The 25,580-nt window shown below is 59.1% G+C and overlaps 1 protein-coding gene across 2 annotated transcripts; it reads left to right on the plus strand.

Moving 5' to 3' along the window:
• The first annotated feature begins 129 nt into the window (after positions 1-129).
• MAP2K2 (mitogen-activated protein kinase kinase 2) lies at positions 130-23,383 on the plus strand. Of its 2 annotated transcripts, XM_060094583.1 has the most exons (11): positions 132-517; positions 4,267-4,477; positions 10,748-10,894; positions 15,257-15,334; positions 15,987-16,038; positions 16,116-16,240; positions 16,962-17,175; positions 19,237-19,301; positions 20,268-20,329; positions 21,258-21,303; positions 23,103-23,383. In XM_060094583.1, the coding sequence occupies exons 1-11, from the start codon at positions 426-428 to the stop codon at positions 23,211-23,213; spliced, it is 1,203 nt and encodes a 400-aa protein (XP_059950566.1). In that variant the 5' UTR covers positions 132-425; the 3' UTR covers positions 23,214-23,383. The 2 variants fall into 2 exon arrangements, with proteins under 2 accessions (XP_059950567.1, XP_059950566.1); XM_060094584.1 differs by lacking the exon at positions 21,258-21,303 and having other exon boundaries at positions 130-517; positions 23,103-23,166.
• The last annotated feature ends 2,197 nt before the right edge of the window (positions 23,384-25,580 follow it).

Raw genomic sequence — 25,580 nt, forward strand, 5'->3', positions numbered from 1 at the left:
TGCGCATGCTCCGTGCGCCGCCTAGAGTCAGTATCCTCCCCTTTTCCCTTCGAGGAGACGGCCTCAGGCTGGTGCGCACGCGTCGGGGTGAGGGGCGGGGCCCGGCTCGGCTCCCCGGTGCTGGTTATCGCGAGAGGCCCGCGATCTCGTAGCTCCCCCTCCCTTCTCTCTGCCTCCCGGGCTCCGGCTGCAGCGTCAGCCTCGGTCCGGCCTCGGTGGCTGCCGCGGCCCCGATCCCTCGGCTTCAGCCCCTGCGTCCCTTGGCGCCTCTCGGCCCCGATCCGCAGCGCCGCCTATCCTCGTCCCCCCGGCGCCGGCCTAGGCCGCGGCCGCAGCCCCGCGCTCGCGTCGGCGCCGCCCGCTCCCGGCCCGCCCCCTATGGGCCCCGGCTAGAGGCGCCGCCGCCGCCGGCCCTCGGATCCCCGATGCTGGCCCGGAGGAAGCCGGTGCTGCCGGCGCTCACCATCAACCCCGCCATCGCCGAGGGCCCGTCCCCCACCAGCGAGGGCGCCTCCGAGTGAGTGGGCAGGGCCAGGGCCGGGGAGAAGACGGGATGGGGGTCCCAGAGTACCGAGGTCGGGGGAGGGGGTCGAGGAGATGAGAGGACGGGGGAGTGGGCCCTCGGTGGGAAGGACGGGGGGAGGGGTCCCTGAGTTGCGAGATCGGGGAAGGGGGTCCTTGAAAGGAGGGGAGGGGGCCCTGGGTAGCAAGGTCGGAGAGGGGTCCCCGAGAGGAGAGGAGAGGTGAGGGGCTCGGAGTATCGCTGTCGGCGGGAGGGAGGTCCCTGAATGGTGAAATCGGGCTGGGGGAGGGTTCTTGCTGGGAGAAGATGGGATGGAGGGTCTCAGAGTAGTGAGTCGGTCCCTGCGGGGAGAAGACCGGAATGTGGCGCCCTAAATAGTGCAGCCAGGATGATGATGGGAGGGTTTCTGAAGGGAGAGGATGGGTCAGGGGTCCGCAATAGTGAAATCGGAGGAAGGAGGAGAAGTCCCTGAGTAGTGATGTGGAGGGAAAGGCGGGGGGGGGGGGTCCTTGCATTCCAAGAACGGTGGCGCGTGGGATTCCTGAGAGGAGGGGAAGGGGCAAGCGGGGTTCCTGGGAGTGAGCATGGGGTAAGGAGGTCCAGGAAAAGGGGAAGGGGGTACCTGAGAGATTTGAGGGTGGGGAGGGATCCCTGAGGGGTGGGGGGGTCCTCAGGGAATTGGGGGGAAGGGAGCCTGAGAAGACCCTGCTGGTGGGGGGTGGAGCTGAACCTGGGGAGAGTGGTTAGGAGGCCTGGAGGAGGCATAGAGGCTGGGGGGGAACAAGGAGCAAGGGGGATTTGAAGGGGCGGGGGTGGGGAAAACTGGGCATCCAGCAGGAAAGAAGTTGGGGGCCTGCTGGGACCCCTGAAAGCAGATGAACAGAGATTCTGGATCGAATGGATTAGCAAAGCCTTGAGGGGCTGGAGAAGTATGGGTGGGTTTGAGGCAACTGAGGGGGACAGGAGGACTTGAGGGGAAGGAAGGAGACAGAGAAAGAAGCATGGGTCATTGGGGTTACCTGATGGCAGAGTTGCATTGTGTGAGGTCACGCCACTTGGCCCCAGAGCATGTCCCTATGACCTCCCCACTCCCGTTCTTCATGCTGGAGCGGCCAGGCTGGTCTCAGAGGTCCGTGGCTGGGATCCATGTGCCGTGTGCCTTGCCTGTGGTGTGACCCATGAGAACCAGTTGTGATGGGCGAATGGCATGTTTAGTGCCTCTCAGGGGACTTGGCCTCCTGCGACCAGATGAAGGAGGAGCGCCTTGATGCATATGTGTGTGAGTTCACATCTTTCTCTGTCCCCGAGGGCGCAGCTCGATGTGGGGACATGTTACTGATTCTCAGAAACTCCACTTATTCTTACGAGACAGCTCCTTCATCATATTCTCTTCTCGTTTTTTTTTTTTTTTAATGTGATTTGTGATTTCCATCCCTTCAAGAATTCCCCCAGTAGAAGAAGCCAGCCGTTGGAAGTCCAGGGTTTTTTAAAAAATAACCACAATAGAGTTGCCATGAAATGTAAAATGGCTTAATCAGCTGACTCCATAATGCATTTTAGATGTCATAGGCCAGGCTGGACACATTCCAGGGTCTGAGGGTCTGGCTGCAAAAGCTGCCTCTTCAGCCCTATGGTGAAGGGGTTGTGGCACGTACATTCCTTCCTTTGCCTTTCCTTCTCTGTCCATCGGCGTCCTTCTCGTTCCCCCTTTATCCAGGTCCTGGCTCAGGGGACCAGTACTATGAGCACAGGCTTTGCAGGCTGGATGGACGTAGGTGTCGCTCCAGCCTCTGCCACTTCCTTGCCTTGTGACCCTCAGGCAGGTTACTGAACCTCTGAGCCTTGTCCCTCCTGGGTGGGCTGGGTCTACAAGAGAGGTGCCTCCCAGGCGGATTATGGGAGTTAAAGCTCTTGTACCTGCTCAGAAAGTGGCACCTAGCCCCCTACCTCCCAATGACCTCTTCGAGGTACCAGCTCAGGTGACCATCACCCAGCGGCAGGTCATCTTGCTCCTGTGTGCCCTTTTGCTTACATCTCTTTAAGTTGTAGGCAAGTCATGGTTGAACTTGGGGCTTGGAAGGCTCCTGCCAGAACTCCAGTGTCCCCCTTCATCTCCTGCTTGAATTCCCCCGCCGTGGGGGGGGTCTCCCCTAGGTGGGCGGTAAACCTTAGCTTAAATGCCCTGGAGAATGGTGAGTGGGGACCTCTGGAGGTGGCCCATTCTCCTCTAGTGACTTTTCTTAGAGCTGCACTCACTGTTTGGGTAGAGCCCTTGGCCACAGCCAGCACTTGAAATGTGGCTTGTTTGTCCAAATTCAGGGGAGCTGTAAGTATAATGCATATTCCAGAGTAACTAATTTCACCAGATAAACATTTTCTAACGTGGCTAGAAATTTTTAAAATTGCATACATAGCTCATGTTCTTTTTCTTTTGGGCAGCCTCAGGTTAGTGCTTGTGCACGCTGAGCACTGAGCTGGCGTCTACCTGCCTGTTACAGTGTTTTACTCCAGGATTTGGTTCAAAGTCAAGGGGCTAGTGAAAATAGCTTAACTGTCAACCTTTCCTTTGAAAGTTCGATGAAATCACCCAATAAAGTGCAGTATACATGGTTTTTATATACATTTATTTATTTGTTTATTTATTTTTGGCTGCGTTGGGTCTTCGTTGCTGCGCGCGGGCTTTCTCTAGTTGCGGTGAGCGGGGGGCTACTCTTCGTTGCGGTGCGCAGGCTTCTCATTGCGGTGGCTTCTCTTGTGGAGCACAGGCTCTAGGTGCGCGGGCCTCAGTAGTTGTGGCTCACGGGCTCCAGAGTGCAGGCTCAGTAGTTGTGGCTCACGGGCTCTAGAGCGCTGGCTCAGTAGGTGTGCCTCGTGGGCTCAGTATTTGTGGCTCGCGGGTTCCAGAGCGCAGGCTCAGTAGTTGTGGCACACGGGCTTAGTTGCTCCTCAGCATGTGGGATCTTCCCGGACCAGGGCTCGAATCTGTGTCTCCTGCATTGGCAGGCGGATTCTTAACCACTGCGCCACCAGGGAAGTCGCACATGGTTGGTTTTTAATAACCGGCTCTAGGAATGCGTGTACGTATAAATGCCTACCGTTTACAGTAACGCTCAAGATATAATAAGAGCATGCTGCTGGAAAGGAATGCCCTGGAATTGTCTGCACTGTTTAAATTATGCCCCTCTCCTTTCCCCCGCCCGTGCCTCTGTGTAATTCGTGTAAATTAGAGGCATAGATGCTACGGCTTCTGTCATCTGCCTCTTGGTTCTAGTTCTTTGCTCTGAGGCCACTCAAAATGAGTTTGCTCCTCCACCCCTGTGAAAGACAGATGTCCTGACCTGGGGCTTCACTCCCCGACCCCCAGGCTTGTCTCTCCATTTCCCTTGTCTCCTTCCCATGTGGTCCAGAGCTCTTGTGTCAGGAGGAAGGGCTCCCAGGTCTGATAGCAGGGCCACTGAGCTAGAGCTGGTCCTCGAGGTTCTGAGGTCGCCTAACCTTTATGAGTGGGGGAGAGGGATGGCATCCCCAGTTCTCAGGGACCTCAGCTGTGTGTCTGCGGGTGGTCTTTCTTTCCCATGAGATCGTAGGCCCTTCAAGCACCAGAATCAGGTCTGATTCACCTCCCAGCTACAAACCCCAGGCCTGGAATGTGCAGTGGCCACGCGGTGACCTCGGCTTGGGCTGAGTCATCTCTTGGTAGCACATGCAGTCTTGGCTAACCCTCGCCCTTGGGGTCTCCGCAGAGCAAACTTGGTGGACCTGCAGAAGAAGCTAGAGGAGCTAGAACTTGACGAGCAGCAGAAGAAGCGGCTGGAAGCCTTCCTCACCCAGAAGGCCAAGGTCGGGGAGCTCAAGGACGATGACTTTGAAAGGATCTCGGAGCTGGGAGCCGGGAACGGTGGGGTGGTCACCAAGGTCCAGCACAGACCCTCGGGCCTCATCATGGCAAGAAAGGTGAGAGGCAGCTGGCGGCAGGGCGACGGCTCTGTCTCCGTACTCTGCGGGTGCAAGTGGTGGCGACAGGTGCCCTGGCAGCAAGAGAGAGGGGCCTCAAGGGTGCTGGCCTCTGCCTTCTGACAGGCTCCCAGGCTCAGAGGCCACCCCCGCCAACCTGGGTTCTAGTTAGAATGTGGTGATGCAGCCTGGTCCCACGCAGCTCTTCCCTTGGAGGCCACCCCCTGCCTTGCGGGATGTCTGAAATTCAGGTTGCCGGGAACAGACTGGCTTGAGAAGGGTAACAGATGGAAGAGAGGAGAATCGAGTCCCCTTAGAGCCGGGCTTCCCCTGACTTCACAACCAGAAGGCCCTGCCGACCAGGACTGGCTTCTGGTAGCGATGGCCACATCGGTGGGGTGGGGGAGGGCGGTCCCTTGGCAACGGGGTACCCGAGCCACCTGTAGTAGCCAGGGTTCTCCAGAGAAACAGAAGCACTAGGGGTGTGTAGGAGGTGGGGGTAGGTAGAGGTACTTTAAGGCATTGGCTCAGGCGACCGTGGTGGCTGGCAGGTCTGAAATCTGTAGGGCGGGCCGGTGGGCGCAGACCCAGGAAAGAGCTGGTGCAGCTTGAGTCCACAGAGAGTCTGGGGGCTTCCCTGGCGGTCCAGTGGTTAAGACCCCACGCTTCCACTGCAGGGAGCACTGGTTCGATCTCTGGTCAGGGAACTAGGATCCCGCATGCTGTGGCATGGCCAAAAAATTTAAAAAGAAGAAAAAAGAGAGAGAGGGAGTCTGGAGGCAGAATCCTCTCTTTGGGGGTTGCGGGGGAGCACGACCTCAGTCTTTTCTCTTAAGGCCTTCAACTGATTAGATAAGGCTCACCCACTTACGGAGGGTCACCTGCTTTCCTCAAAGTTTGATGATTTCCATGTTAGATCACATCTAAAAAATACCTTCACAGTGACATCTAGATTGGCGTCTGACCCAACAGCTGGGTACCGTGGCCTAGCCAAGCGGACACACAAAATCAACCATCACCTCCCTGTTCAGTGCAAACCCTGGTGCTGAGAAGTCCCTCATCCGGGCTCCTGTGCCACAGTGCAGCCTCCCTGATACACGTAGGGGAGGGTCCCTGAGAGACATCGGGAGTGGGGAAGAAGAGGTCACCACCTGGGGATGGTGACTCCTGCACACGTGACTGGGGGATGTTGAGTTGACACGTGATTCAGCTCACACAGACGTGTTCCTGCAGCCATAGAAAGCCCCCTTTCTGGAAGCCCATCGTCCTGTAGTTTCCGAATTGTGTTCTTGGAAACCTGACCACCCCGTTCCCCGGGGGGATCTGCGCAGGGCCCGCCTTTCCTGGGAACCATGCACTCGATTTCCATGCGGGGGGGGGGGGTTAGTGCGGCAGCTATTCCTCCTGCCTCCAGAGCCCCGCCCTCCCTCCTGAAACCTACAGCCACATGCTTTCTATTTCTGTCTGCTTACCACAGGCAGCCTTTTCAAAACCAGAGCAGCCCCCGAAATCCCTGGTCTGCCATCGCCCAAAGCACAGGGAGTGGAAGGGCAGACGTGAAATTCAGACGGTGATGGAAGGGGGGGACTTGGGAACAGAGTGCACAGAGTGCTCATCAGGGTCGGAGGGGTCTCAGGACAGCCAGGACTCTTCCAGGTGGCTGCCGACGTGCCTTGTATAACCATGAAATCCGAGAGTTTGTCTACGGCTTTCTGAAAGCCTGCGAAGTAAGGCTTCTGAGTTTAAAGCTGGGGGGCCCAGGTGTAGTCTAGTTAGTGGTACCGCCCCGATGTCTGTGTCCCGGCTGTGATAACGGCCTCAGTCACAGACAGCGTCACTGCCAGGGGAAGCTGGGTGAAGGGCACACGAGACTCTCTCTGCTGTTTTTGCAGCTTTCCTGTGCTTGCATAATCCTTTCAAAATAAAAGGTTTTAAAAAAAGGGGAGGACTTCCCTGGTGGTCCAGTGGTTAAGACTCCGAGCTTCCACTGCAGGGGGCGTAGGTTCGATCCTTGGTCGGGTAACTGATCCCACATGCTGCGCGGTTTGGCCAAAAAAATAATAATAATAGAATAAAAATTTTGTTAAGAAAGGGAATTCCCTGGAGGTCCAATGGTTAGGACTCAGCACTTTCACTGCCAAGGGCCCCGGTTCGATCCCTGGTCAGGGAACTAAGATCCCGTATGCCGCGTGGTACAGCCAAAAAAAAAAAAGTTCTAAAAACTAGGGGGAGTGAACCTCAGATTTTGTTCCCCATCAGTCGTAACCCCTTCCAGTTGCCTGTGGCCTGTGCAGCCTCACCCAGAGTCATGCAATTCAGGGCGTGAATTTACTCCCTGGTGGGCCCAGAGCCCTCGGCTGGTCTGTGGAGGTCAAGGGCTCCCAGAGTGCCAGTTCTCCCAGGAGCTCTGTTTGCCTGTATTCAGCTGAGGACACAGGTGGGAAAATTGAGGTGTCAAAGTGGTTTTTGAGGAACGGTGGCCTCCATCCTTCCTCCACTACCCTGGGTGGAATTCCGAATTCCTGGGAAGCTGAGTAGGAATTCCATGCATTCTGGAAGGCCTGCATGGATCCTGCTGTGGGCCGGCATCCCTCCAGTCCCTGTGATGGGCAGGGGATTACCCTGACCACTACGACACGAGCAGTGACACCAGTTCCCTAAGACCCGCAAGAACCGGTCTCCATTTCCACTGTCACATCCGTTCGTAAATGTTCTCTGAACTCGTGCCTGGTGTCACGATTCCTCCCGCATCCTTGTGGGGCCCTGGGCACACAACCTCTGCGTCACTGGGACCGGCAGAGATCCTTGAAGAATTCGGTGACCGTGTTGCACCTGTGGGGCTCTCCCAACTTCCCAGTGCTCTGGGCGGAGGGATGCGTTTTCAGCTGCGCGCGCACGCGTGCGTGCGTGCATGCGTGTGCGTGTGTGTGTGTGTGTGTGTTCCCCTCGGCATCTGCATGCTTCCAGAATGGAGGTTACAGACCTGCCCAAGGCCACGGCCTAACGCTAGCTGCCTTTCTAGTGATGGCCCTGGGTCAAAGCCGGTGTGCACATTCTCTTTTGCATGGACCAACAGCTCTGTTTTACTGAGAAACTGAGGCTTAGCTGGGTCGGTGTCTGAATTGGGCTTGAACCCTCTCGGGTCCTCCCTTTGCAGTTGACCCTGACCCAGTGGAAGCTGTCAAGGCCTCGCCTCCGCAATCCATTTCCCTCTTTACCTAGTTTGTGCCCCCTGCCCCCATTCCCAACTCAATTCCCCCATTCTGCAGTTGCAACAGCCTTAGACTCCTAGATGGGGTTTGAACTCCTAGCACTGTACTTATTTAATCAGCTGTTGGAGCTCGCACGGCCCAGGTGCTGCCGTGGAAAGAGCGTGGGTTTTGTTTGGTGTTCCACGAGCCAGGCCCGAACCCTCCCTGACCGCTCACCAGCTGTGTGCCCCTGGGGGCGTCATTTAAGTCTCTGAACCTGAACTTGCTGGTCAGCCCAATGGGGGCAGTTCTCACCACCACTCTCCAACCCCTATGGGTCGTCATCCTCAGGGCGAATCGCAAGCACCAGTGCTCAGAAACGTGGCCCTCGTCCCATTCCTGCTTTTCCTTCACACCCCCTCAGCGGTGGTTCCTAGGTGATCCATGAGGCTCACTTCACATGGCAGCCGCCCCTGCATCCTTTCTTTACCATATTTTTCTGGAAAGCCTCTGACTTCTTTTGGCCTTATTCACATTAAGGTCCTGACTCCAGGCTTCCAGGACCCCTGGGATTTGTCCAGATCTGCCCAGTTTTGTCCAACTCCCCCACTTCTGCTTCTCTACCCACCCCCCCACCCACCCCCAGTAATTCATCTGCAGCTCCTTTTTTTTTTTTTTTTTTTCTTTTTGCGGTATGTGGGCCTCTCACTGTTGTGGCCTCTCCCGTTGCGGAGCACAGGCTCCGGATGCGCAGGCCCAGCGGCCATGGCTCACGGGCCCAGCCGCTCCGCGGCATATGGGATCCTCCCAGACCGGGGCACGAACCCGCATCCCCTGCATCGGCAGGCGGACTCTTAACCACTGCGCCACCAGGGAGGCCCCAATCTGCAGCTCCTTTGAAGTTCTCGGTCGAGAGCGGCGCTGTCCACGATGGCTACCCCTGGTCAGACGTGGTGGCCGAGCCCTTGAAACATGGTCGATGTCAGCCAGGGCACACTGTACGTGCAGAAACACAAACCAGGTTTCAAGGGCTCCGTGTGAAAAAACTCATTACTATTTTTATATCGCCCTCACGTCAAAACAGTCAATTTTTGATACATTACACCGAGTTTCAACGAAATACATGAAAAATTCATGTCACCTGTCTCTCTGTACTCTGAACGCAGCAGCTAGAGGATTCAAAATTAAATTGGTGGCCCGCGCTGTATTCCTCTTGGGCCTTGATGGTCCTGACGCCGGCATTGCCCACCGTCAGCCTCACTGTGCCCTCCCACCTGGCTTGCAGGATGAACCTGCCGTGCTGCACACGACAGCAGCACTTGGCTTTCAGACCCTCCTTTCGCCCTTTCCAAGCGGGTCTGTGTGCACGTGCTCACAGGGGCGGCCGATGGAGGAGAGAGCACCTGGGGCTCTGGTGTGTTCCGCCGTCCCGCTGGTGATGGCCAAGGGGCAGGTGCGGTGTCCCAGGGCCCACAGCCAGAGCTCTGCTCTGCAGGCTGGGTCAGGTGGGGAACCTTCACGTGGAGGCGTGAGGCTTTGCCTGGGGGCGGCGTAGGCACCAGGCACCATTTCGCTGGGAGCTGCTGCAGTTCTCAAGGTTTTGGAGGTCGTTGGTGGGTGCCCCACGGACGCCCCGTGCCCCCGTGAACTCGGCACACAGCCTGCCAACAGGCAGCTCTTTGTCCTTCCGCCGGCATGCCCACCCCACCTTGTCCATCTGGCAGAGTCCCACCTGTCCTTTGAGGCCCGGCCTGAGTGTCGCCTGAGCCCTGGACCCCGCTCTGTGATTCCTCCGTCAGCATCTCCACCACAGCGGGGTTGTTTTGCCTGCGTCTCTTCCCCTCGGGGTGGTGCGTCTCCTCCAAGCAGGACCATCTGTGCTGTCTCTCCCTGTCACCAGCCCCGAGTGTAACTGACTCCACAGAAATGTCTGTTGAATTGGTAGTGGTCATTTTCAGGTACCGGGGATCTGGTTCCGCCTCTCTGATGGACAGGTGGAAATCACACCCTTTTCTTGTCTTATCACCATGGCTGGTAGCATCTAGGACTCGAAGTAACCAGGATGTGGACCTGCAGCCTTACTCTCCCCCGCTGTACGGGGGATCTTGGCTTACTTGGGGTTTGTAGCTGGGCGTTGCTCTTGGCTGTTTGTCAGCTGTCTTTTCTGCATCTCTCTGGACGATCCTTTCTTTTCTAACCTTTCCAGATATTGCGATGAATTTGGTGGCAGTCCTCTCTGCTGACTTAAACTCAAGGGGAAGTGGAGCTAGGATCCTAGGGTGGCAGTGGAAGGCTATCTGTCCTCTCTAGGCTGGGGGTGGGAAGGGGTCCAGAAAACCCAAGGGGCGGAGGGGGGCAGAGGTGAAGTAATTGCCGCCTCAGACAGGGCATTACCTGGTCTGCTCCTGGGCAAGGCTGGCCCTTTGTATGATTTGATTAACAGAGCTCCCCCTGTAACCAATGGAATAGTGTTGTCTCTGATGATATATATATATATTTTTAAACAGCATTATTGAGAAATACTTCACCTACCATACAAACGACCCTTTTAGAGTATTTAATTCACTGATTTTTAGTATATTCACAGAGCTGTGCATCCATCACCATCATCAATTTTAGAACATTTTCATCACCCCAAAAATATGCCCCATCCCCATTAGCAGTCACTCCCCTGTCCCCAGCCCCTGACAGCCAGGAAGGCACTCTCTGTGGATTTGCCTGTTCTGGACGTTTCCCATCAGTGGAATCTCCCACCGTGTGTCCTTCTGTGTCTGGCTTCTCTCACTGAGCATCGTGTTCTCAAGGTCCATCCACGTTGCAGCGAGTGTCAGTGCGTCACCCCTTTTCACGGCTGAGTGATGTTCAGGGCCTAGAGAGACATTTTTCTGTCCCTTCCTCCGTTGATTCAGGGCATTTGGGTTGCTCCCACCTTTCAGTTGCTGTGAAGCTGGTTACTGCGAACATTCCCGCTCCAGTCTGTGTGTGGGTGTGTGTTCCCCATTCTCAGGTACACAGACACCACGCCTTCCCGGCCCCCCTCAGTGGCCCGGTCCTGACCCCGCCTCCCTCTCCCTTGCAGCTGATCCACCTGGAGATCAAGCCAGCCATCCGGAACCAGATCATCCGTGAGCTGCAGGTGCTGCATGAGTGTAACTCCCCATACATCGTGGGCTTCTATGGGGCCTTCTACAGCGACGGCGAGATCAGCATCTGCATGGAGCACATGGTGAGCGCGGTGGGGCCCGGGGTGCCTCGCCTCCCACCCCGGAGTCCCCGTCCTGTTCCCGGGGGACCCTCTTGGAGGTGGGCGAGGCAGTGCAGCCGTGTGTGCACGTAGGCTCCTTTGTTTCTTAAGCGCCAGACACCCTCCTCCCGACGTTGCTTTTTCCCCGAATCCATGGTAGACGTTACTCTCTGTTGGCACAGAGCTGGCTCCGTCTTTTTCCCCTCCGTCTAGCACCCTGGTGTCCACGTGTACCTGTTGGGTGATTTATGAAATGCTCTCGGTGGACACTGAGGTTGTTTCTGGTCCCCGCGGCCTTCTGAGTAATGCAATGTTGAAAGTCCTTGCACCCAAGCAGGCACGCCTGAGGGCTGAGGCCCGCCGGTAGGCTACGCGACTAAACACTTGATCTCTCCTTCCCGAGTGCCCTCTAACCAGCGTGCGTGGTCTGGGGACCCGGGTCTGCACCCCAGCTCAGACCCATGGGACCAGGCCTCTGCCATGGAGGGCGGCCGCCCATCTCTTTTAAACCAAACTGTGGTTGATTCTGATGTGCCCCCTCATTAAGGAACTCTGGTCTCGAGGCTCAGAAGTGGGTGGGATCAGGTGTAACGAAAGCAGAAGTGGTCAGAGCCGAAGGCCCCCAGGGGAAATGCCGCCGGCCCTCTGCCGTGCCTCCTTTGTCAGGTAGGGCCCTGCCCGCGCCCGGCTGTCCAGGCCGCGGCCCTCAGGGCGCTTGCAAAACCAGGATGCTGCGTGGCTTTTGGCGGGTGGCTTTGGTTACACCTCGCCTCCAGCTTGCCGTCCCCTGTGATGGTTTTGTAACGAAGGCAGGAAATGAATTTGAGCAAGAGCCCGCGAGGAATGCATGTGGGCCGAGGAATGCATGTGGGCCAGAGGAAGGGCTCCCCCAGCTGCCTTGCCCCAACCTGGCTGCCTGATTCCCGCCTGGCACTGCCCCGTGGGAGCTCCTTCCCCACCTGGGAGAGGGCAGTCGTATCTGCCCACCCACCTGGTCGACACTGCACAGACGAGTATCAGGGCGAGAAAAGGATGTGACCACTTCGCTGTGGTCTGAGGGGAGCCTCTTCTGTGCTGTCTCTCCCCGCCTCCTCCCTCCCTCTCCCCTTCCCCCCTCCTCCCTTGCTCGCCGCCCCCCTTCAGCTACCTCCATCCCTGCTCCCTGAATACCCTGAGAGTTTGGAGGCCCCTCTTTGCCTTGTACAAAAGAGGCAGCATGGGACTTCCCTGGCGGTCCAGTAGTTAAGACTCTGTGCTCCCACTGCAGGGGGCACGGGTTCCATCTCTGGTTGGGGAACTAAGATCCCGCGTGCTACACAGCATGGTCTAAAAAAAAATAAAATAAAATGAAAAAGAAAAGAGGCAGCATGACAGCCCCACCCCCTCCCCCTCCGTCCTTGGTGGGTGTAAAGCATCAGTTCCAGGTGAGGCGCCTGCACCCCGGCGGCGCACAGACGGAACTGCTGGGATGCAGGGGAGATGCTAGATTCTCTTTGTTTGCCCTGTTCGTCCTTCAGAGCTTCACGGTTGGGCTTTCCTTGTTCGCTTTCATAGCGAGCATGTGACGACAGTGGAACGCGTAGATGGCACACAAACGCAAAGACACGGGCTCGGGTGTGGCCCGCGTACCCCTCTTTCTGCTGACGGGTTACAGTCCATGGAGGTGAGCCTTAAGTGGTGGGTGGCTGCTGGGCGGGGAGGGCGTGAGGAGGACAAGATGACAGGAAGCGCTGAGAGGGCCTGTGCCACCCACACCAGCGTCCTCGTGCCCACTGGTCCCCTGCAGGGTCTCGCACATGGCAGTGAGAGGACGCTTGCAGTCCCCCCACCTCTCGTGCGGGACTGGACGAGTCTCACACCTTGTCTGTCAGGCCAAAGGTGTGAGGACGGGGCGAGCTGGTCCATGAACGTTGACGGAGCGTCAGCCATGACGTTGTCACCACCGCCACCATTTCCCCGAATTCCTGCATCACCTCCATTTCTCTCCCTGTCGAGGGCACGCATTCATCTCTACGCAGGGTCGTGCACAGATTGACTCTCGTCTCCCACCGGGTAGATTCCAGCTCCAGCTTATGAGAAAGGCCCGCTGGCTGTGACGAGCAGCCCCAATTCAGCACAGAAGGAGAAACTCACCTGTGGGCACAGGAAACAGTGGGGCTGGCGGCTCCCCGGTGCCCAGACCTATTCCTTTTCTTGGGGAAACTAGGGGCTTGGACCAGTGGACAGCGGGTGTCTCAGGGCCGGAGCGGCCAAGGAGCAGCCAACTGACCACTCAGAGGCACCTCTTGGTATTTTCTTGGGTCCTGGTCAAATCTACTGAAGAATGCACTCCCTTGTTCTACAATAATGAAAAATCAGACACGTCCGTCAGCAAAGGGGAGGTGAAGAATGACACCAGGCCGCTTTCCAGGGGAGAAGTGAAAGCAGCATATATGCATCGGATGAGAAAATCCCCTGAGAGGAAAGTATGCATAATATGAGCCCCCAGTTAGATAGATAGATATACTTAAAACTCTGTATCAGCTCGGCCCCCCACGGAGGATGATCCATGCTGATGTCAGGGGGTGGGTAGCAGTGGGGCTGCATGGAGAAGACCCGTGATGTGTCCTGAGTCACCTTGAGACCCCATCCTGGGGCCTGGCCCACCGTAGTCGCTGCGGAGGCATTCTCCCTGAATGTCATCCAGCAAACATACCGCAATCCTACGGAAAGTTAAGAGTATGAGGAGCCGAGTCAGGGAGCAGAGATCACGAACGCTTTTTTTTAAAAAATCCTTTTGGGCTTCCCTGGTGACGCAGTGGTTGGGAGTCTGCCTGCCGATGCAGGGGACGCAGGTTCGTGCCCCGGTCCGGGAGGATCCCACATGCTGCGGAGCGGCTGGGCCCGTGAGCCATGGCCGCTGAGCCTGCGCGTCCAGAGCCTGTGCTCCGCAGTGGGAGAGGCCACAACAGTGAGAGGCCCGTGTACCGCAAAAAAAAAAAAAAAAAAAAAAAAAAAAAAATCCTTTTAAGGTTGATGAAACAAAAAATGAGAAAAAAGTGGAATTCCCATCTTGCCCTGCACGCAGAACGGGGCTGGACCGGGCAGCCTGTCGACCAAGTGCACTGGACCGCCTGGTCCCGTGGGTTCCTCCCCGGCCACACCCGCTGTCGCTGCACGCACAGCCCCCTCGTCCTCAGGCCGGGGCTAGCCTACAGAGTCCCTCATGGGTTCCCAAAGCGTTGGAGGGCCTGGGGTTTTCCACAACTCCCACCGCGGCCCTTCTCCCCAAGCACAGCTGGAGGAGAGTGCCAGGGAGGGGGGACCAGACGTCTCCGAGGCTGCAGGCTTCTCGCCCCCCGCAAATGGAATAAGAGGCCTCCTGGGACAGCCGGTGGCCACAGGAGCCCTAGAGCAGCATGGAGAGAAAACAGGCTTTCCACCCAGCTGCGAGTTCAGATGCTGACCACCTCCCACCGCATGCCCGAGCCTCAGCTCCGGTCTGCCTAGCATCCTGGGTGGGCCTCGGTGTGTCCTTGGAGCCCATCTCTGAAGAGGCGCCTTGGGCCAGTCGGTGACACCCAGGGTTTTGGTCTCCAGGTTTGCTTCCGGGTGACCTTGCGCAAGACACTTGGTTTCTGTCACTTCCTCGTTATCGTGTGGATTTGGGGCCATGCCCTGGTCAGGGGATCAACTAGGGTGCTCTGTGTCACGTCCTTTACTGGACATCCCAGTTTCAGGGTGACGAGCAGTGGCTACACCAGCAGGATGGGGGGCCAAGCCATCGTTCCCCCTCCCCCGTGCCCCTCGGCCATCAGGCCTTCCTGGCGGAGCTGGCTTGGCCTTCTGTCTGTGCCGGGCACTTGCGGGCGGCACCCCTGTGCTCGCGCTCCCCTTCCCGAGGCTGCGGCTGACTTGCTGGGAGGGGACCCAGGCCCAGAGCTGCGATTCTGGCTCAGGTACACTCTCTGGTGCTCCGGCTGCAAGCTGGGCGGCTCAGCCGCAGGCCTCGTGGAGCACTGGCCGCCTGCCGCTGCCGTGGCAACCTCAGGAAGGCTGAGTCACGCCGTCCAGCCACGGGCCTCGGTTCCGGGAAGGACGGACCGCCTGGCGAGCACACTGGCACCCTTTCCGTTTCCTGAGGCCCCAGAGGTGGCCGGGGCCGCCGGAGTCCCTGCTCTGAGCCAGTGGGTTGCCTTTGGCTGTGGTCTGGCCTCTGTTTTCCGTGGAGGAAGTTGAGCACCAGCTCTCCGGGAACCAGGGCAATGCTTCGTTTTCCTCCCTGCCGCTCTGGCGTCCCTCTGGGGAGCCCTACCTCGCGACGGCTCGGGGCAGCTCTGCCTCTCTCTCCTGTGCTGCCCCTAGGACGGTGGCTCCCTGGACCAGGTGTTGAAAGAAGCCAAGAGGATCCCCGAAGAGATCCTGGGGAAGGTCAGCATCGCGGTAAGTGTGTGCGGGCGCGCACTCCCGGCCCCGCGTTCTCATGGGTTTCTTCTTACTTCTGCCCCCTTCCACGCGGCCAGGCTCGAGGAGCCTCCGGAAGCCGGTGGTGGGCATCAGCCTCGGGCAAAGAGGCAGAGGTGCCAGTGCCAGCCTCCACCGGCTGTGGGACTGAGCGGGTGGCGTCCCTTTGCCTGTGAAGTGGGGGTGATAATTCCCTGCCCCATACAGGCATGGGGGTGGCAGGAGGAACCGTGGTGTGGCGCCAGGCACGCACTGTCCCACGGTGCTGCCACCGTCGAGTGTCGCCTGTCTAACTCGGTGAAACAGCCACTGTATCCTTCACACCATCAACATGGGGGCCCTGAGCACAGTCCCGGCACCAAAGGGCTCAACAGAGGACGCCTCTCGGGCTGGGGTGACCCCTGAGGCGGGGCGGTTGGCTGGACACTTACAGCCCTACTGACAGGGCCTCGGGCCCTCCTCAGGCAAGGGGAGAGTGGTGTCCTCCTCAAGGGTGGGGGGCCGTGTGAGAGTTGGGTGACTGTACCCACCCGAAGAATGTCCTCACTGTCACATGGCCACTTCCGCCTGGGCCTCGGGCCTGTCCAGAGGACAGTCCCCCTCACGGCACCACCCTGCGGCTTCCCTGCAGGTTCTGCGGGGCCTGGCGTATCTCCGGGAGAAGCACCAGATCATGCACCGAGGTAAGGGGACGGGCGCCCCGGGGCCGGGAGGGGCTGGCGGCGACCCGCAGCGTCCACACCGCCGGCTCTGCTCCCAGATGTGAAGCCATCCAACATCCTCGTCAACTCCCGAGGGGAGATCAAGCTGTGCGACTTTGGGGTGAGCGGGCAGCTCATCGACTCCATGGCCAACTCCTTCGTGGGCACGCGGTCCTACATGTCTGTGAGTCCTTCCAGCATCCTCCCCCGCGCCACCCCGACCCTCATCAGCTCTTCCTCGTTTTCCAGAAGCTTTTCCAAAAGCCTGCCCTTCCCTGTAGTATAGTTTCTTTTGCGGGCTTTCTTCTCTCCTTCGAATTTCTAGTTTCCATCATCTTCTCATCTGGGTTTTTGTCTCTCTGGAGATGCCGGCCTGGTTCCTGTCCGCTCGGGGAGAGTAGTCAGTCCATTTCTGAGCCAATTGACTAGCCCTCCATTATTTTAGGCACTATCTGGGTGATTTTATTTTTTTATTTTCATTTTTATCTCTTTAATTTTTTTTGGCCACACCGCGTGGCCTGCGGGATCTTAGTTCCCTGACCAGGGATCGAACCCGCGCCCCCTGCATTGGGAGCGTGGAGTCTTAACCACTGGACCGCCAGGGAAGTCCCCATCTGGCTGATTTTAAGAGCAGATTCTGAGAAGTCCGCCTTGGGATTGTTGGGAGAAGGAGACGTTCCAGCATCTTTCCTGGGTCGGTCGCTCTCCAGAAGCACTTTGGGTTGCGGGGCTTTAAGGGGCTGCTGTCAGCATGGCTGGAAGCAGGTGGAGGGAGGGGGTGGAATGGCTTTCTTTCTGCTGCTGGGTCCCTAAGCGGGATGGGGCTGCAGGGGGACCACAGGGACACTCTAGGGTGCCAGCGCCCCTCCATCTCCCTCGGGCCGTCTCTGCCCATCTCCCCCCAGCCGGAGCGGCTGCAAGGCACTCACTACTCGGTGCAGTCAGACATCTGGAGCATGGGCCTGTCCCTGGTGGAGCTGTCCATTGGAAGGTACCCCATCCCCCCGCCAGACGCCAAGGAGCTGGAGGCCATATTTGGCCGGCCCATGGTCGACGGCGCGGAAGGAGAGCCTCACAGCATCTCGCCGCGGCCGAGACCCCCCGGACGCCCCATCAGCGGTATGGCCCGAGGCTGGGACTTCCGGTTTGGATGGGGCACGCGGCGCCTGGGGACAGCAGCTGCCTCCCCTCTGGCCCCTCTTAGGTCCACCTGTCCCCCTGGGCCGTGGTCACTGCGGTCAGCAGTCCTCAGATGGTCCTGAGGCTTCTGGGGACAACGCTGCAAGCAACGCCCCAATCTGTCCTGTCTGGGGCAGCTGCACCTGTTGCTGCCAGCTGGCAGGGTCGAGACACTCGCCCCTCAGCCAAGCCGTGGGGTGGCGGGTGGTTTCTCCAGCATTTCATCACGAGAATGTTCAAGTGTACAGAAAAGCCGAAAGGGTTGCCCAGCAGGCAGTCTTCTGCCCCACACCTGGACTCTGCAGTGGCCGTCCTGCTGTGTTGGGCCAGGCCTTTCAGGGAGCCCAAAGTGAAAGGAACTCAACTCGGGTCTTGGGTGGCTGGTTAGATTCAGCCCCAACACACAGCACGGGGACGGGAGGGCAGCGGGGCTCCCAGGGGCCTCCCGGTAACTCAGGCAGCCACCCGCGAGGTTCAGGCCGGTGCTTCCACCACGCTGGGGGCTGGCGAGGGGTCAGGGTCATGGCTCAGGTGGTGTAATTAGGAAGGGGCGCGTAGGGCTCTGTGATTTTTTTTTTTTTTTTTTTTTTTTTTGCGGTACGCGGGCCTCTCACTGTTGTGGCCTCTCCCATTGCGGAGCACAGGCTCCGGACACGCAGGCTCAGCGGCTACGGCTCACGGGCCCAGACGCTCTGCAGCATGTGGGATCTTCCCGTACCGGGGCACGAACCCATGTCCCCTGCATCGGCAGGCGCCACCAGGGAAGCCCAATTTATTTATTTTTTAAGTCAAGTGACAGGAAGAGAGTTGAATTGAGTGAGAGCCCAAAGGACCACATGCAGTGGACTGCACTTGGTTGGTTGGTTTCTAACAGCTTTATTGAGATAGCATTCACATACCATGTGGTCCACTGAATTCAGGCTTATAACTCACTGGATTTCTATACCTTCACAAGGTTGTCCGACCATCACCTTTATCTGACTTCAGAACGTTTCATCACCCCAAAAGGAAACCCTGTCCCCTACCCAGCCCCTGACAACCACGAACCCACTCTCTGTGTCTGTGGATTTGCCTGTCCTGGACGTTTCCCATCAATGGAATCACACACTGTGTGTCCTTCTGTGTCTGGCTTCTCTCAATGAGCATTGTGTTCTTGAGATCTGTCCACACCGTGGCAAGTATCGGTGCCTCGCTCCTTTTTTATGGTCACATAATATTCCACCGTGTGGTCTCTGTTTACTGCTGACGGACACTTGGGTCGTCAGATGGCTGTTTTCACAGTATTCTCAAGCCCAGACCCTCCCCTTTCCTGGTGCCGCACCCAGACTGCTGGGGTGTCTTGATTTCCTCCAAGGGGAGAACCCCCCCACCCCCGCCCGCATCTGTGTCCTCAGGCCCTGGCCCTGCCCCTCCCTTTCCATCCCAACTCCCAGACGGTGCCCAGACCTTCCAGGCGGGGAGGAGCGGGGCGCTGTGCCAGGCCACTCGGCCTGCCAGCACCTCCCCCAGCCCCGGCCCTGGCCCACGTGCCCATTTCAGGACAGGGGACAGAAGGCAAAAGTCCAGCTGCCAAACGCGGGCCTGGCCAGCTGGGTCTAGGACAGGGGTTAGCCATCCCAGCCGGCCACCATCCTGAGCCCGCAGGTCCATGCCAGGTCACACTGCTGCCCTCGCCTGCTTGGCCCCCCGTGCCCCCTCCCCCCACGCCAGGGAGCAGGGGGTCGGCTTTAGCACAGCCCAGACGCAGCCCCCTGCCAGATGTGTGCCTTCTCAACAAACGTTCCTGTTCATTCTGGTGTTTTGTTTTTTTAATTCACCAGAGGCTCAGGAGAGATGTTCCTCTCCCAGGAAGGCAGCTGGGCCCGGGAGCCTGCCCTCTTGGGTTGGGCCGGGTGCGAAGGAGGGTGCTCGGCTGCGTTCAGTGCGCTCAGGCCCCACCGCCCGATGGAAGCATGGTGCCCACCTGCCCATCTCACCCGTCTTTGTTTCTGCCCTGGGCAGGTCATGGGATGGACAGCCGGCCGGCCATGGCAATCTTTGAGCTGCTGGACTACATCGTGAACGAGGTGCGTGCCCGGGGCCCTGCTGGCAGGCAGGTCTCCACAGCAGGCAGGTCTCCTTCCTCTCTGGGAAGGGGGCACAGGGCGCCCACCCAGTCCTTCTCCCCACCCCGTGAGAGGGCAGTGTGGATACTCCCATTGTACAGATGGGTAAATCCAGATATAAGGATGGGAGTGGCCTCCTCAGGCCTGCAGCTGGGACAGGGCCGAGCAGGACCTGACCCTACAGCCTTCCCTCTCAGCGTGGCCGGGTCACCCTCCTGGCCCTTCTCTGATGGAAGTGTGTTTCCAGTGGCCCTTTGGAGTTGGGGTGGCCGAGCTTGGCCCAGGGTTGGGTCTTGAGGTGAGCAGCTCAGAGCAGGGTCAGTGGCAACAGAACAGGGCAGGGTGATTCCGGTGACACAGCTCTCCCTGCACCTGGCAGCAACGCCCAGGCCCAGTGAACACGTCCTTCCAGGGATGCCGCCGGCACCTCCCGCCCCTGAGCAGGAAGAAGGCCCACTACACTCCTGGACGGGGCCTGAGCCTGCGCATGGCTGTCCCCACCCCGGGACCTGTGCGGGGCCAGGCCCCTCGGGCTCCCCCTCTTTTCAGGCAGACCCCCAGCTCTCTCCAAGCACCTCCGGAGGGTAGTGGCCCAGACCGTGTAGCACGTGGTCAAGAGTAACCACCCTCGTCCATAAAATGAGGATGAGCCCTGTTCTCCTTCACTCCTGAACCAGTCGTGGTCCCCAAACAAGAAGAGCTTTTGCAGGAAACTCTGGGAAGAGGCTGACCCAGTTGGCAGGGCTGCCCCAGGGAAGCTGCTGGAAGCGGGGGGTGGGTGCCCTCTGCCTCCAGGAAGGGTGCATCCTGAGGGTCCCCGACAAGTGCTGAGCTGTCCTCAGAGGCACAGGCTGGGAAGCGCCTTTTCTCCCTGATTCCAGAAGCATCCTTGAGCTCTCACCCTCGCCTGTCTGTCCTGCCCCGCAGCCTCCTCCAAAGCTGCCCAATGGCATCTTCACCCAGGACTTCCAGGAGTTTGTAAATAAATGGTAAGACACCGCGGCCGCCAGCTCAGGGCGGGTGGGGGCAGGGGCCAGGCCGCCTGCTTCCTGGGACGACCAGGGCCTCGGGGATGCCGGGCAGTGGCAGCGGCTGGTGGGACCGGAGCTCACCTGAGAACCCAGATTCCCCCGCCACCCCCCCACCGAGGCTGCTGAGTCACGGTGTCCAGCTGCCACCCCCAGCTTGTTCCCGAAACCCCGTGCAAGCCAGGATGGCAGGCTCTCTGGAAATAACGCTATTCCCGCCTTGCCTTCTGCCAGCAGGCAGCCCGGTGTCCTAACCCCTCAAGCCCATAACCCGTGGCTCCTAGGCAGGCCTTCGGAGCCGGTTTCTGGGGGCTGGCCCTCCCATCCTCTGAAGCGTCTGGGTGACGCGGCCTCAGGCGAGCGGGCTATGGACCCGGAGGGCCGGCCCGTCGAGCGCCCTGAATGTCAGGACACGACGCTGCGGCCCAGGGTTGCGTACCTCGCAGCCAGCCTGTGAGTGTGTGTCCAGCACTCCCCGTAAACCTCTCTGCCCTGTGAGGTTGCCAGTTTGAAGAACTGCCACTCAGCCCCGAACTGCTTTGAGCAGCTGCCTTTTAGACAGTTCTGCTTTCGTGAAGGGAAAACTTCCACTTTGACCCTTGGACTCCCAGACTTGGGGGTTTTTATTAGAAACTTAGCTGCGGTTGCTGCTGGGCCTCTGATGGAGCAGCGTGGGGGGGGTTTCCCACCCTCTTCCCCTTTCCCTCCTGTCCTGGTCTCAGATTCTTGCCCTGCCCTCCCAGGGCATCCTGCTCTCACACCCAAGGGTGGCAGTGGAGCCCCTCACCCACGGGGGCCAGGCAGGAAAGGGCAGCAGGATGCAGGCCTCTTCCCCCAAGGCCACTGACTGCCCACCTGTCTTCTCTCTTCCACCCCCTGGAACCCACAGCCTAATTAAGAACCCAGCAGAGCGAGCAGATCTGAAGATGCTCATGGTGAGTGATGCTCACAGATTTTGGACTTCCGGAGGTCCCTGGCAGGCCCTCCTCACCCTGAGTGAACACCTGAGCTGGCTGCAATGTCTCTTGGCCAAGCTGGAGAACCCCTGTGGGTCGCCCTGGCTTGCTGGGGGGGGCCATGCAGAGCGGCTGTGGTCCTCTTAGCTCCCCGGGGGACAGAAGGGCCCGTGTGCCTGGGGCTAGGGCTGTGTCTCAGAATGGCCGGCCTCCAAGGCGTTGGGGGCACCACTGGGGTGTTTGCCGTCCTCAAAACCCATACTGTCCAGCGTCCTTGAAAACCAAGGTGGTCTCCGGCATTGGCCTTCCCCCGGTAGGGCTGCCTGCCAGCCTCAGGGTGACCGTCACAGTGCCTTCCGCCCACGTCCACTGTGGACGTTAGGCCTTCTTCCTCCATCACCAGGCCTGACCACCTGAGTCACCCCCGATGCTGAGTCAGCCCCTTGTTTATGCGTCTTGTGTCTCGAAGAGAGAAAACACTGCCAGCTACAGGCGTGAGACGTTGGTTGTCAACCTTATGTGTCCACATGGGAGAGGGAGCCTCTTAGGGTGGTCATGATGCGGTAGTTTGAATAACTGAGCCACGCCCTCCGGTGGGCTCCTGTGCCCCTCCCCCCGCCTGCAGGACCACGCTCCCCACTCCCCACCATGTCCTCCACCGAGCCTCCCTCCCGCTTTCCACCTCAGGACCTTTGCACAGGATGGCCCTTCTCCTTCTGGGACATGTCCTGTTGCTCTTCCCCCAGCTGTGGGCATCTGCTTCAGCACCGCCTCCAGGAAGGCACCCTGTCTAGCCCACCCCTCTGTTAGCTGTGGCTACAGCCTGTGTGTCCTGGCTGTAGTCAGTTTTCTGTGGCCCCAAGAGTGAGCCTGGCCTGGAGCACCTTGTGGGAAGGGGTCTGCGTCCATCTGCTTCTTTCTAGAAGCTCCTTACTGAGTCCAGTGACGTGTGTTCAGGGCACGCACGACATAAGAAGCACGTGTTCACTGTGGAACATGCAGACCCATGGAACAGGGGAGTGAACTTTGACACCTGCCGTCGTCTCCCCCCCCACACACACCCAGCTCTGCACAGTTCACACGGTGCGGGACGACGTCCAGGTCTCTGCCTGCGTGACACCGTGGGCCGTGTGGGGCTGACTGTCTCTCCGACCACGAGTCCTGTTCCCTTGGTTTGGTGTTTCACCCAAGCCTGCGCCCACCTTCAGGGAGGTGGGGGTGGTCTCGCCTCCCCAGCTGGCATAACAGGCGGATGTCACGTGGGAGGCCGAGACCCCCGCCCTTCCGAACGGGAACCGCTGTCAGGGTGACTGTTAAAGTTCCTTAAACTGATGGACGAGGCGCGATCCTGCTCTCCAGCCACACGGGCCCTGTTTCAAGGGCTCAGGAGCCTCAAGCGGCCGGTGGCTGCCACCTGGACAGGACATGTAGGGCACTTGCTATCCTCACAGAGTTCCGTGGTTCCAGATCAGATGTTCTCACCCAGGTGACTCTGCCCCCATGGGTCCCTGGACCACATCTGGGGACGTGTGTGGTTGTCACACCTCGGGGGGGATCCTGGCATCGAGCGGGTCGGGGCAGGGATGCTGCTCCACACCCCACAGCGCCCAGGACGCCCCACAGAGGGTGAGCCGACCCCACGTCACCCTGGGCTCCAGGGGGCATAGAGTGGCCTCCCCCGTCACCTAAGACCCCATCTCAGGCCCAGGCCTCCCTGCTCTGGGCTGGGGACCCGGCCAGCCAGGGCCGAGCCAGTCACATCGTCCCTTCCCTTTCAGAACCACGCCTTCATCAAGCGGTCCGAGGTGGAAGAAGTGGATTTTGCCGGCTGGTTGTGTAAAACGCTGCGGCTGAACCAGCCCAGCACGCCCACGCGCACCGCCGTCTGACGGTCCCGCCACCGACAGACCCGCTCCCCCTCCGCCCCTCGGCTGCCCCCTTTGCGGGGATGCGCGTGTGGCCCTCGGGCCTGGGGAGGCCGACGCCGCTGCGCTGTCTTCTCAGAACCTGCTTCCTTAGGTTTAAAGAAAAAAAACAAAACAGGGAAAGAAAAAGCAAACGTGCCGGTTGTGCTTCTTGTGCCTTGTCTTTGGGGTGTCAGCCTTGGTCCAGCCCGGGGTGGACGCCTCTGCGAGGGCGGCCCAACCCCCGAGAGACGGGGGTGGCGTCGGGCACTGGCTTTGCTCCTTTCCAAGGGCTGAAGCCTCGGAGGGACCCCCAGCCGTGGGTGACTTTCACCAGAAGAGAAGGGGGCTGCCACCTTGGGGTGCATGTGTGCCCCTAGCCTGGCATCTGCCCCTTGGAGGTGGCCCTCCTGGCCCGCAAGAGCCATCGGGCCCAGTGGCTCTCGTGGGGTCCCGCCCCCCAGCCCTGGCGGCTCCAGCCTCGGGCCATGCAGCCTGTCCTCAGCAGTGCGTGACCTGCCCCCTGGGAGGGACCCCCGAGTCCTCTGCTGTGCTTCGGGGAACAGAGACTTCTGACATCGCAGCAGCCTGAGCTGACACTCGCTTGGCAGAAAGGAAGCCTTGGGTTTCCAAGCTGTCCTGTGATTGAAGCCCCAGCAGATCCTGCAGATAAGGCCTGTTCCCCTATGCCTGCAGGCCGACAGATGTGGGCGGGTGGCTCTGTGTCACCTCCGCTCCCCCAGCAAATCAGAAGTGACCACCCAAGGCACGTCACTGTCTCGGGCCTTGAACCGTTCGACCGCAGCTGATCGGAAATGCGATGGTGGGGGTGAGGCTGTCCTGACTCCTGGTGGCCATTGAGGTGTCCAGCCAGGCCCCCTGCAGGGGTCTGCTTGAGGTCCGAGGCCTGAGACCCAGCCTTTCCGCCTTCAGGGCCGTACCACCTCCAACGGAGAAGGCCGCCTCTCGGCCATCGGGCAGTAGGAAGTGGTGGAAGGCAGGGCTGCTTCTAAGGCTTCCCCTCCTGCAGGCTCTCTGAAGATGAAGCTGTGAGTCTCCCCACAACCCCAATACTTCCTGAAGGCTTGAAACGAGCCGATATTTATCTGATAAATCGCAGAGGAAGGGCTCTTGTAGAGCAGTGGTCCTGGTGCAAGCCACACCGGCCCCGTGTTTCTGGAGAAGCTACAGCTGAAGGTGGGGGATTGTGGCCCTCTGGGAACTGCTGGGTCCTTTTCTTCCTAGGGAGACCCTTCAAGTCTCCTCTGTTTTTTCCTGTGGTCACCAAAGAGAAGACAAGTTGGTAGCTGTTCCAACCAGCTTTCCAGATTTCTGCCACCTCGTAGTTGCCCCGAAAGTCTTTCCTGATTTAGAAAAGAATAAAAAAGATAACTAAAAGTGATGGAGGTGTCGCTCTGTGGGTACCCCAGCTCCCTCCAGAGCTTCAGAGGGGGAAGGGGGCCTAATGGGTGAACTGTGACTCAGCGTCTTGGCCCGTGGGCGCCCGGCGCTGGCAGTCACATCCCCATCGTTGGGCCAGTCCTGTACACGTCAGGCTGTGGGCCTGACCAATGTCTGTTAACAGAGCCGACTGCCGTTTGCAAGGAGTGAGACCACATTGACGGGGTTCCTGGGGTGCGGGTGAATCGGGTCAGTGGGGTGAGGCCTCCAGGGTTGCTGGGGGAGGACGGATCGGCTCCAGCCACCCACCGTCTGCTGTGTTGCTTTGCCAGGACCTCGAGGCGCCTCAGGAAAGGACCAGAGAGACACTTGGCGCTTACCCTTCCCACTCCGACTCAGCCAGGAACACGCCAGAGCCTTGGAGACCGTGATGAAAGTGTCCGACTTTAACAGCCAGGGGTCTCCCTCCCTCCCCCGCCCCCCTGCCCGCTTCCTGCAAACGTCGCTAGACTTGGCCCCCTCTGCTCCCACACCCCGACACCCCATCTCTCCCCGGTTCACAGTGGTCCAGGCCTGGCTCCTCCTAACAATCTGGCCAAAGGTGACCGCAGGCCGGCCTGGGGACGCTGCTCCCTGTCCTGTCGAGGTCCTCTCTTGCAAGGGGGCAGGCTCTTCTTCCTGGAACATGTAACATCTGTTGGTTTTGGGGTCTCCTGACGTGTAGGGGTCCAGGCAGAAGGTGGGGTCAGGCATCCAGGCTGCTGGCCTCTCCCGAGCTTCTTGTGAGAGACTGTGTTCTGTGTCAAGGTTCCCCGTGGCTCTTCCTTAAACCCCGAGATGGCCAAGTACGTGAGATGATGCAGCTGCCCTGTTCAGGCCCCTGGGACCCCCAGCGCCCCTCTGTCTGACCTCTTTGTCCAAAAACAAATCAATCAGGAAATGAATCCAGGA

This window comes from Mesoplodon densirostris, chromosome 3 (assembly GCF_025265405.1).
Source record: "Mesoplodon densirostris isolate mMesDen1 chromosome 3, mMesDen1 primary haplotype, whole genome shotgun sequence".
NCBI classification, from domain to species: domain Eukaryota; kingdom Metazoa; phylum Chordata; class Mammalia; order Artiodactyla; family Ziphiidae; genus Mesoplodon; species Mesoplodon densirostris.

Coding starts and splice junctions, on each gene's coding strand:
- MAP2K2 (XM_060094583.1), top strand. CDS start 426: ATGCTGGCCCGGAGGAAGCCGGTGCTGCCGGCGCTCACCATCAACCCC. Junction 17,176..19,236: donor CCCCGGACGCCCCATCAGCG/GTATGGCCCGAG, acceptor TGCCCTGGGCAG/GTCATGGGATGGACAGCCGG. Junction 21,304..23,102: donor CAGATCTGAAGATGCTCATG/GTGAGTGATGCT, acceptor CTTCCCTTTCAG/AACCACGCCTTCATCAAGCG.